The sequence below is a fragment of the Callorhinchus milii genome, unplaced genomic scaffold (assembly GCF_018977255.1).
Source record: "Callorhinchus milii isolate IMCB2004 unplaced genomic scaffold, IMCB_Cmil_1.0 Scaffold1, whole genome shotgun sequence".
Taxonomy (NCBI): domain Eukaryota; kingdom Metazoa; phylum Chordata; class Chondrichthyes; order Chimaeriformes; family Callorhinchidae; genus Callorhinchus; species Callorhinchus milii.
In genome coordinates, this window is record NW_024704742.1 from 6,183,736 (window position 1) to 6,196,437 (window position 12,702).

Consider the following 12,702-nt stretch of genomic DNA (forward strand, 5'->3'; position numbering starts at 1 on the left):
AAGATAATAATAATAATAATAATAATTCTTGCATTTGATATAGCGAGACCGTGACAGGTCGTAGGGTAATGAGGCGAGGTCTGCAAATAGGATGTGTCTTTATGACGAGTGTTATTGAGCAAGGGGAAACTCCATTGTTTAGACAATAGTCTTTCATTGCTTCACCACTTGGAGGTAATGACGTCGACATTGTTTATCCCAATTAAAAATGCAATTCACAATTAGTCTCAGCGACCTCAGGCCAGGGAGGGGAAAATGACAGCGATGTCTTCTATGCTGTGGTTTTCGAATACCAAAAACCCATCACGAGAACACATAGCTGGTGCTTTCGCCTGGCCTCCAGACTTCTGGGGTCTGCCTCCTTCCAGCAAATCACGTTCTGCACATGTCTTAAGATCATTGCGTAAAAGCATCATGATGGAGTCAAGACATTGCCACTCGTGCAAACCGGCAGCAGTGTCTGGAGTCCCCTCCACCGGAGGAATTGGTGAAATCGCGGTACTTAGTGCCGCCAGGTCAAGATATCAAATATCTCACCAACGCTCACCGTCCAGCTTCACACAGCGAGTGGTTGGGCGTGAGGCACCAGAGGCTGGCAGCAAGGTTTTGCTGCTGAGAAAGCACATTGAAGACAAGACACAATGAATTAACTTTTATTTCCGCTCAGTCTGGCTCGTGAGCCAAGTTGTGATGAACATAAGAAGACTAAGCGCACTGGATAGCACGTAAAAATTGCCACCTGGCTGACTCGGTTCAGTATGGTACTGTACATGCAAGACTAATTCCCTGCTGATTAAAATGTTAACCTCGTGGCGGAACCCATTACAAAGTAGCGATTGTAGGTTTGAGTAATGTGGGCAGGCCAGTCCTTTTGAAGTTTCCTAACCCACAGGATTTACAATAATATACAATCCATGGGGAGCAAAAGCCACTTCCTTTCCGAGACCGAGGCCTTGAGTGCATGTAATGTTTCAGCAGCAGCACTTCCTGAGTTGGAGTTTCAATTGATGTTGTGTTGTTATAATGGTATTTATCGGGGAGCTTATGAGTGTTTTTATTTCAGAAATTTAGTCAAATTTTGCCTCCGCGTTTGAATATTGTGCTTGTGACTCACAAATCTTTTTCCCTGGTCTCATGCTTTTTTTAGCATTACCTGAAAGAGTCTGTGTCTGGCGTTCTGAAACACATACCTTGAGTTAAAGGATTGTTTTTTAAAACTAGTGTTGAGCAAAATTTTCAAACTAATTGGGTCCATTGTGGATTTAAGTATAATAATGCGTTTGATATAGCATCTTACATGTAAGGAAGAAGTCTCAAAGCACATCGTGGGATTTCGTGTAATGTGCGGTGACTGTACTTTGTAGGTGATTGCGGCAGCCAATTTGTGCACAGCTATGTCTCAGGCACAGCCATGTAGATACAAAAATATTACGAATATCAGGCCATCACCTACACATTGCTAACCGATAACCTTCTTCCATTAGGATTAATACTGTTACTGTCGGGCACATAGTGTTAGCCCTCATCTCTCTTTCTCTTTCCATGTCTCCCCACACATTGCAAGCCCTTTCTCTTCCCTACAGTGACATGCTTTCTCTCTCTACCTACCTTAATATCTATCTTGGAAAAGTTTACTCTTCGTGCTGGCAAGCACTAACTGATAAGGTTACACTCAGTAAAGATTTTGCATTAGGGATTGGAGAAAAGTGTGTCTGTCGCGTGTCCACAAGTACTCTAGTGACTAGCCAGCCTGGCTGGCTCATAAATAGGAGGAGTAGACATGGCATAGAGGAGAAGGTAGAGGAGTTATGCAGGAACGCTGTGCAATTCCTTATCATGTCTTAAGATTTTTTTGTGTGTGGTTTCCTCCTTCACCAGAATGTTACCAGGGCTTTAAGGGGTATATCATGAGGACAGATTGTATGAACTTGGTCTGTATTGCCTCGAGTTTAGAAGGTTGAGAGGTGATTCGATTTGAGGTTTTGAAAATAATAAAGGGATTCGATAGGGTAGATACAGAGAAACTATTTCCTCTGGTTGGGGAATCCAGAACAAGGGGGCATCATCTTAAAATTAGAGCCAGGCCATTTAGGAGTGAAATCAGGAGGCAGTTCTTCATCCAAAGGGTAGCGGAAATCTGGAGCTCTCTCTTCCCCCAAAAGGCTGTGGATGCTGGATCCATTCACATCTTCAAGACTGAGGTGGACAGATATTTTTTAGGTCAGGGTATCAAGGGGTGTGGAGCAAAGGCAGGTAAATGGAGTTGAGGTACTGATTGGCCATGATCTAATAGAATGGTGGAACAGACCTAAGGGTCTGAATGGCCTACTCTTGTTCCTATATTCCCTTCAGCGCGTTATCTATACACATTCATTGGTGTATGTTCCTGGCTTGTACCTGCCCTTCTGTATAACGTGTACAGTTTATTGCATGGACCGTTTAGCTGTATTTCTCACTGTTAATGGATGTTAGATTTTGATGAAAAATAAACCAAATTAACCTTTTACGTTCTTTTCTAGTCGAACAAGGTGCCTGTGGTGCAGCCATCGCATGCAATTCACCCCCTCACACCTCTCATCACTTACAGCGATGAGCACTTTGCACCAGGAGTTCACCCAACACACATCCCCACAGATGTCAACTCCAAACGAGGTGAGGAATCTTACACGTAACTTCTAAACTTCCTTTGCACACATATGCACTCGCACAAACATGCTCATTCTCATGCATGTCCACTCACTCTCATTTACCTATACGCACTCTGTCTCACACACACACATATATATATCTATATATATACATATATAAAGGGGGACACAAACGTCTTATTTTTCAGCTACTCTATTTTAAAAAAAACATCATTTCCTTGAGACTTATCAGACGTTGTAAGGGTAACACAACTTTTCGGTCACCCAGTACAAGCAATCAGTCTTGCATTGCCATGTACTGTCATGTGGATGTGCTGTCACATGTGCTCCCACACACATGTACGCAGACACAACACACACCCACAGACACAACACACAATGACATTCACACACCATACTCTTTTTCTACTATAGTTTCTCATCTGTCTGAGGCAATCAATGTAAATCGATCCAGGAGCATTGCTTCTGTGTGGTACATTTATTTACAGCATTTCCTCTATCAAATATCAAGCTATTGTGGACAACTTTGAGAAAGTAACAGCAATTCAGCGCAGGTCTGTGATTGTCTCTCAGTATACTGACCCCCAGTGGCCAATGACTTCTGATAGTTGGCGACTTGATTCAGCGAGACCCACTGTGCTCATTTCTAACTTGCTCGTCGATGTTTGAAACACCTCGGCATTTCTAACGGAAGGAAGGGACACAAAGTACTGTCATGTATGAGACTTGTTTTCAAGAACTGGATTAGAATAAGGCGATTGTACAATGACTTTTTGGTGTGTGTGCGTGCAAATGTTTCAAATAACTCTATCCAGCAGCAAAATTATTTGAACTAATTCTGTAATTTCTTGCTCCCACTGGAATTTGATCACGTCAATGAAGTCACCCTAAGAAACTGTAGACAATGATTGTAGACTTAACCCAAGCCACCAGCAAGTGTACATTTTAGTTCTCTCCACTCCCAATAACACAAGGCTAATACAGGAGAGGTAACAGAGTAAACTGTCCCACGCTGTTGTTAGCTATTGTGCATCAGCAGCTGAGCAAACATCAAGTTAATACTAACATCATAGGAGGTAGGTTAAAAAGGAAGAATTGTTTGCACATTGCACTGAGAGACCAAGTTGTGAGCAAGATTTACCATCTTTAATGGTCTGTTTGTTCTGCGGGGGGGAACAGTGTGTGGAAAAAATAGATAATTGCACAAATATAACAATTTAGCTCCTCCCCTGATGACTTGGGGAACAATCACAATTGCATGTTATGGCACTGAGTCATATAGACTGGCAAAATAGCCAGGGGCAGATGAGAGTGATGTGATAGGTGGTGAAGAATAGCAGTATCCACAAACACATACTTGCAGTTTCATGCATTGATCGTAAATAGAAGTCCGGTTGCTCAGTGGTTAGAGCACTCGCCTCGCAAGCGAGAGACCTGGGTTCGATTCCCGGGCAGGACGAAATGTTGGGCAAGTTTCCTTACTCCGCACGCCTCTGTTTACCGACCAGTAAGTAGGAACCCAGTTGTTAGTCGATTGGCGGATCGCTTTTCCGGGGGTAATAATTCCTTCAAAGAAAATAAATCACAAAAAATTGGTCACTCAATCCAGGATTGTTTGTAAAGTATATCCTGTGAAGCACTTTAAGACGTCTCGAAGAAGTGATAAGGCACTATATCAAATGATAGGATTATTATTATTATTATTATTATTACACGTTCGCTTTGGAAATCCCGTTATAAAACCTTAACAAATTATTTGCGCGTGTTAGTGATTTCCCTTTCTGAGGCGACATCCCCCCACCCCCACCCGACTCCCGGCTTGGCATCCAAAGTGCTTTTTTTCTAATGTTTCCATTAGAGAAAATATATCTAATTAGATATGCATGCAGCTTTCTTAAAGTATATGCTTGATTTGAGATGCTTGTCTCTGAGTTTTTATAGTCTCTTGGGTTTTTTTTGAACCACAGTTTTCAGCTGACACATCCCAGCTTTTTGCAAGCACAGATCAAAGGCACTATCCAAACAGATAAGGATCTCTGGTAGGTGGGGAATTGGACACTGTCAAATCGGGTGTGGACATCTGAAGCCCAGGGTTTCCAGATCATAAAAACCTACATCCCACACTGGATTTTACGATAAGTGAGCACACGAAATAGTTCAGGTTTTGAAGTCGGAACGTTTTTTTTATGTTCAGTTCAAAACCAAGACAATTCCCTGCTCAGTCAGGTCTAAAGACTGCGTGGGACAATCACTGAGACAGGATGAGATTCTGCTGGTCAGTAGACTTTGCAGCCATTCACTTATAATCAAGGAAATCCTGGTGTAAATGCCAGAGTCGTTAATTTCACCAACCAGCGGGTGCACCCTTAGATGTCTGATCTTCAATAGCTTTAGCTGAAATGCTTCATAAAGCAAGATATTTCTCAGTGAAATCAGGTTGTTGATCTATGTTTGTCTGGTGGCTTGTATTGATTCACCAGCTCAAAGATAAAACCTAACTAGAATTCTACCTTTTGTTGTCCCCATGGGACAAGAGCCTGTTATGGCTCTTGGCCAAACAACTAGATAGAGTGCATCACAACACTTTATAACCCTTGCATTTGATATTTGATTTGATCACGTCTTCGAGACGTCTCAAAGCTCTTCAAAGCAATTGGCTACGGCGATTCTCCCTCAAAATACACAGTCAATTCACTTTACGGTATATTCACTTGACAGAATATACTGTAAAGTGAATTGACTGTATATTTTGAGGGCGAAACGCGGCAGCCAATTGCGCACAGCAGCAGATTGAAGTGACACTTTTTCTTAAGGAATTATTACCCTCAGAAAACTGATCCGCCAATGGACTAACAACCGGGTTCCTAATTACTGCTAGGTAAACACAGGCGTGCGGTGTAAAGAAACTTGCCCAACGTTTCGCCCTGCTGGGAATCAAACCTAGGGCTCTCACTTGTGAGGTTAGTGCTCTAACCACTGACTTAAGGACTTCATTAATGATTAATGAAGGAGAACCAGTGGCACGTGTGAGATCCGTTTCTGAATGGGAGCTAAGATTGCAGGATTTATTTCTTTTCAATGCAAATGAAGAAAGATTTACAGCCTAGCCATGACACAGTCCTTTCCGGAATCGACTCCACAGATGTGCTTCCTCCAGCAGCAGCCATCGGATAGAAATCAGGGCTGAAAACCGTTTCATCGTCTTTGCCTTAAGATCATTGTCTTAGAATTTCAGATTGCACGGGATTTGGGAAAATTGTTGAATTCAGTTTTTACTTTGAAGTTAGTTCTCTGTAGCTCTTGAAACAACTCACAGAAAGCCATCTTCGAGATTAAGACTATAATTAAGCATTTGCCTATAAAGGGATCTTCATCGTGACAACATTTTCTCCCAAAAAGTTGGGATTTGGTGGTGTTTTGCTCTGGCCTTTTTCCATAATTTTACGATTTAATCCATTTTGTTCGTATTGGAAAATATACTGTAATATACAAAGCAAAAATCTTACTTTGCTCTCCCCAGTCCTTTGCTGATTATCACACATTTGACCCAATTGGCACCATTGCAAACCCGAATACATTCAGGAGGTCAATGAACAATTCGTTTCAATGTCCACCTGATCTAATCTCTTCTGTCGGACCCAGGACATCACGTTAGTGTTTTATCACGTGACAAATTGTAAAAAAAAAGGTGTAACAATCTTAATGGATTTCCCACTTGCAAATATAATAATCCTTGCATTATTGGAGGGATTTGTTTTATATAATTTTTTTAATAAATACGTAAAGAAAGGGTTGTTCATATTAGGTATTGTGTGGGGGGGGGAAAACATTCTTGGATTTAAAATGAGCTAATTTGTTAGAGGAAAAATTAAAAAAATTCATTGAGGTGTCAAATAACAACTCCGTTCGATAACTAGGAAATGTCGTTACCAGCCATGGAGTCGCTGCTACAACAGCAACAACAACAACTTGAGTTTATATGTCACCCTTCACGTGGGGTAGCGTCCCAGAGCGCTTGACCCCGAGCCGGGGGGAGAGGGATGGGGGAGATGACCATGAGCACGATCAAAAAGGAAGGTCCTTAGGCGGCATTTGACAGTGGGTAGGGAGGGGACAAGGTGGAGCGATTAAGGGAGGGAGTTCCAGAGCTTCGGGGCGCAGTGGCTGAAGGCACGGCCGCCGATGGTGGAGCGGAGGGGATGAGGGACGAAGAGGAGGCCGGAGCCAGCCGAGCGGAGGCAGCGAGTGGTGGAGTGGGGGGTTAAGCAATCGGATAGGTAAGGAGGTGCGCGGGAGTGAAGGGATTTGACAACCAAAGAGCTACAGGGGTTGATCACGTCAGAGTGGACTTCCTGTGGGTCAGCGCGTGATGTGATGCACTTCCCCGGAAGGACTTGCTATTTTTGACTCAGAGGCGTTACTTGTCATTCCACAGACCATTTCAGACCTCGATGCCAGTCTTGTTTGGGCATTCACAGAGTTTAGCCCGATCAGAAGAGTGCAACCTCACAGAAGGAGCATTTGTTCCTGCTGTTTGTCTGTATGATGATGAGTATTCCCTGTTTTTCTCAGCGCTGCTTTCATTTCTTCACGTCTTTCTGATTCAGTGTGCGAGGCAGGAGCTGTTTGAGCACATCTGCATGGTATGGTTGTGAGGTAACGATAAGCTGTGTAACATCCCATTTATTGGGAGGCTGATTTGGTTAATGCTTCGAGAGCATTTTGATGCAGTGTCAGCAATTGGCTGACAGCTTGACATGAAGTGTACGTTGTTTGTGTGTGTGTGTATGGGGGGGAATTTTAATGTGGAGAAACACTGCGCTTTACAGTGTTAGATCAGACGTCCTCAGGGTAGAGTTTCAGGTATACCATAAAATGCAAAGATCTATTTGGGATTAAAACTCTGTTTTAATCCTGCGAGGCACTTCTGAAAGCTGTAGGGCTTCGTGTTTGTAGGTTGTCAGTTGACAGAGTACTTCTGGCACAGCTTTGGATGTTAAATACTACACATGCAAAACTATTTGACCTTGAAGCCCTAAGGAATCGGCTTGATGAAGAGCTTAGTATGAGCTGGAGTGACAATAGTGAGGCAAATGAATCATATCAAGTGTAGGCATTAAGGGACTGAAAATGATTCTTAATTAACTGCTGATCCTTCGAGGTTGCGAATCCTGACAAACCCAGTGTCTTTAGGGAGAAAGCTGAAACCTGGCCTCGTAATGTTTTCGAACCAAAATATATACCTTTCTGTACATCTGGGGACACCGAAGACAATAGCAAATGGGAAACCGCTTGCCCTGTGGGATCAATGAAGTTAAATTGGCCACTAACTTAAAGGATTTGGTGGCTCTTGTCATGCTAATAGCCAACAAAAGGTTAAAGTAAAAAAAAATGGTCCAAAAAGCACGATCAGCATTGCAGTGGCTCTCTTAACAAGGAAGTGGGTTTAGCGGGCTCCAAAATGTAATGTTTTCAATCCCAGTTTCTTCAGGGAATGGTGAGCCTTTGGTTCAAGGCAAACAATGGAAAATTGCAATCACAAATGTCATAATGTGGTCCCTGTTCTTTCCACCTCCCCCCCTTGCAATTCTGTACTTTCAAACGGACCGAAAATAGTGACGTTTTTTTTAATAAGCAGTGAACAGAACAGGTATACTCGTCAGCGAAGGTAAAGAAATTACAGTTTCCGAGCAGGGAACAATAAATAGGTGATCCAGGTTCCTCTCTGTGAGAAAACACAGCAATATTCACTGACTAGTTAGGCTCTCTGCATCACAGGGGATTGCACCTTTTCTGTTTTGGTTGGTTTCCTTCGTCCGTGGTGCTTGTGAATTTTTCCTGCTATTATTTCAGTGACAACTCTGCCCTATTGTATCTTTCATTAGAAATGTCTTCTCGGGAAAGCTTAAAGGATTATATTCATTTTTTGTTGCCTTTCTGAATGTACTTAAAGCTGTACTTCACCATAATTGATTTTCTTGGAAGATCGCTACCAAACAAACCCACCTGCACTAAATGTTTACCAAACTTGACCAGGTTAATCCCGAGTTAATTCCTTTGCTGTTTTTATTTGGACAGTTTGTAAGACCGTTTAGTTTTAACACCTAAGATTGCGCAGAAAGTTCTTATGTCCAGTTTTTAATTTGAAAGCTGAGTATCGGCAGTTTTATGTACTGCAGAATGAAGACTGAATCGAAGAATATTCCACAATTCCACATGATATCACATGTTAAAATACTTATTCAGGCAAAGACTTGAGGTGGAATATCAGGTCTTCATAAGGGTCACGGCGTGGCTTGTGTGGGAAATGGGCAGTGTCACAATAGTGCTGTAGAGGTATCGTTTGGCAATTTGGGCTAAGGCACATTGAGGCAGGGTAGAGGGAGTGTTTCTCTGCGTGCTATACTTATTCCTGAGAATGGAATACATACTGGTCTGCACCGCTTGATCCTCACACTGAATTCCTGAAATAGGGATGCGTTGCATTTACCAGCAGTGACGTCCATCAAGTCGATGAGCTCTAAATGCACTGATTGTAAATTATCAATCGATACCCAAAAGATGCATTAGTTGCAAACCTCTTTTGGTGACCTTCATGCTTAAGGTTTGGCAAATGTTCCTAACTGTGATCGGCAGGAACTGTTAGAAGCAGGTAGATGCCCATGATTAATGTTCTAACCTGGCACTGCCTGGATATTTCCCATCCCCAGATGGGAAAAATTAGTTGGGATTTTTGCTGAGCCGTGTGTTGTCAGCAGGTCTTTCATTGTGATAAAAATGTATTTTATCGGGGCCTTGTCACTTTATGAACTGTACAAGACACTGCTTGCAATATGAGCCCATATAAAACATTTAGATTTAGCTTATGCCTAAGCGTTCTGAGATGCCTTACTTAACCATTGCTCCGTTTGTATTTTAAACCGTGTTTTGATCTATATTTTAATATACGTAAAGTGTGAGAGGGAGAAAAACATGCACAGAAGATGATATCCTAACAAAAACAACCAAAGTAAATTATGCAGATGACTCCCACGATGGTCAGGGAGACATTCAAGTCCTCTGCTTTACTGGGGAATGCTCATTAAACAATGGTCTTACGTTCTAAGACATAAAACCGTATTCACTTCTTCTCACACAGAGAAATTTAATCCACTAAAATACCCTATTTCATGGAGACACTGGATCGTGATCACATTCAGGTGTTTACAAAGGTCATTGCAAACAGAGGAGCCCTTAATTGTTGTTTAATGTTTAACAGCAAACATTACGATGTATCAAAAGAACTATTTGGGTTTAAATAATGTTGCGTTCATTTCCCCAATAAGACAACTTAAGACCGGTAAAAGTGTTTACCAAATTTCTTTCCTAGAATCAATCGTTGAAGCATTCTATCTGCATTGATGTGAAACACAGATACTCTGCTGTACTCTGTCAAGTGTCAGTGGGTATATTTGAAATGTCTTTCATCTTGAACGTGTACACTTGTGTATTTATTCTGTGTCATTGAGATTATGTGTTTTTTTTCTCTCCCCAAAAAAAGGTTAAAGTAAATCATTTCTGATTATTTTTCATCTCATGCACATCCTATTCACCCTTTTTTAATTGTGTTAAAGTGACTTTTGGAAATCTAATAGGCTTGTATTTGTTCTCATCCAAACTACCCCTCCTCATCCACCCTACAGGTATACACAGACACCCTCCAGGTCCTGAAATGCCCACCTTCTATCCCCTATCTCCAGGCGGTGTTGGACAGCTTACCCCTCCTCTCGGATGGTAAGTCCTTATTTCCCTTTGAACTTAAGCCAGTCAGGTGCTGGTTTTTTTTTCCCCCCCTGTCTCTCTCTCTCTTTTTAATCTGTTTCAAAGTACATGTGACTTTGAAATTGAAACGCATGTGACTGATGTAATACTTCAATTGCTTACATTTAGATTTTTTTTTAAAAAAAATTACAGCCGGATAGTCAACTCTGTAATTTCACATTTGCATCGAATAAGTTTGAAAGGTATTCCCAGGCATATCGTGTCAAAACATATGTCATGAGAAGCAGACACGGCTATGGCATATTATATGAAGATTACAACATTGGAGGAAATGGCGCAACCCCCAATGGCTCATTGGGAAGATGCACTGTGTGGTGTGTTACTCCACTGGCTCCCCATCACACAGGGGATACAGTTCAAGTTCCTGGTCCTCGCCTTCAAAGCCCTCCATGGCCTCGCTCCTCCCTACCTCTGTGACCTCCTAAACCCCCCACCAACCTGTCCTCTTCCTCCGTTCAGCGGGCTCCGGCCTGCTTCACGTTCTCTGCCTCGCCCGCTTTACCATTGATGGGCGGCCCTTCAGCCTCTCTGCCCACACCCTCTGCAACACTATTCCACAGTCCCTCCGCCTCATCCCCTTCCTTGCCTCCTTCAAGATCTTTTTCAAGACCCTCCTCTTCGACCATTGTTTTGATCACCCTCCCGCCCATACCTTCCATCCCTCCTGATCCCAACCACCAGCTCGGGTACGGATTCCTAACTGTCTAGCGCCTTGGGACATCCTCCTGACGTGAAAGTGCTACACAAATGTAATTTGTTGTTGTTCTGACGCACGCATAAAGACCAGAAAGCTGCCAGATTCAATCCCAGTACCTACTGAGTTAGCTGACCTGGCTGACTAGCAGACCGAGGGAAAGGTTGCTGTAATCGGCCTCAGCACCTACCCTCGGAAGAGAATTGCCCCAAGTCCTCCTGACACCGTGAGAGGAAAATAAATTGGGCTGACGTCCGACTGCTGGTTGCAATCCAATGGCTCCAGCTGGAACGCACACGCATCTGGACGTCACGGCGAACACAGGAGCAGGCTTGGCTGCGATGCTTTCCTCTCCTCCCTCTCTCAAGTGAAATAGCCTGCCAACACTCACTGTCTGGGGCTTGCATGAAGAACGGCAGCTGGCGAGACACCAGAGGATCGCCAGTGTCCGGGAAACTGTACGCCAACGAGAGGGGAGAACAAGACCCCAGTGACTCGAGGCAGTCTGAAATGTATTATTTGCAGCCCCGTTGTAAACCGCCAACAGGAAGCACCAAGCGCAATGATCAGGGAGTGACGCTGAGGTCTTTTTTGCGAAGGAATTGACGTAAGCGGCACTTTGTTGTGCGCAGAGCGTGTGTTTCGTGAGCAGGAAGTGACATTGGCGGGACTTTCTGCGTCTATCGACGGTCAAGGATCCTTGTCCCCGCGTGAAAGGTAGTCAGTGGTTACACCAGCTGCAGTCTGTACCCCCTTTGCGTGTTGAGCTCACCGCTTGGGGCTGTCTAACATGAATCCCGCAAGGACATATTAGGTGAGGAAAGGGTATGGAGGTGATCTTTCCTGATCCATAGATTTGTGACGATATAACAACAATAAATTCCACTGAAGTAGCGCCTTTCACGTCAGGCGGATGTCCCAAGGCACTGTACGAGCGCGCCACACGAGTGATGTCTAATCGCACTTCATAAAGAGTTCCATCAGGTTTCATTAAAAGGAGCAATCCCGAGTGGTATAAATCACAAGCTGCAGGCTCCACAGTGCCTGTATTTATGACTTCAAAAAAACAGAACAACAACGAGGACAGATAGTGTTGGGGGGGGGTGGTGGGGGGTGGGGGTGGGTGCACACCCACAAAGAATCCTTTTGTATTTCTCAACAGCGCACATTATCAACGAGACCACAACTTTATAACCAGCCCAGGTGTTTGTTATTTCCTGTTTACCCAGCCTGAGATGACGCTAAACCCTGAGAACGTTCGCAGCAGAACGTATCTGTTGGACTTTCACAGCCGCGCGTTGCACCAACACTTTACACCTTAACTCTGAAAAACCCCAATCGCGGTGGTTGCCATTCAAACAGCGATCGAGCTCGTCTCAATGTGGCGTTTGTACACAAGTAACCACTTTAAGCGATTGGTGAATGACATTCAGCCCGAGGAGCGTTCAGGTTTTTTTCCAGTAGGACGGCTGATTCTTGTGGCCAAAGTCAAGGCAATGGAGTCATTCCACTTACAAAGAGTTGTGTCAAATGTGAAAT

General features: G+C 43.4%; 1 protein-coding gene across 1 annotated transcript in view; it reads left to right on the forward strand.

Moving 5' to 3' along the window:
* Positions 1-264: 264 nt before the first annotated feature.
* LOC103182161 (lymphoid enhancer-binding factor 1) overlaps positions 265-12,702 on the forward strand; it is a 57,716-nt gene continuing 45,278 nt past the window's right edge. The window contains exons 1-3 of the mRNA XM_042337863.1: positions 265-498; positions 2,520-2,652; positions 10,331-10,421. Coding sequence (XP_042193797.1) covers positions 265-498; positions 2,520-2,652; positions 10,331-10,421 — 458 coding nt within the window. The remainder of the gene's footprint in view (positions 499-2,519; positions 2,653-10,330; positions 10,422-12,702) is intronic.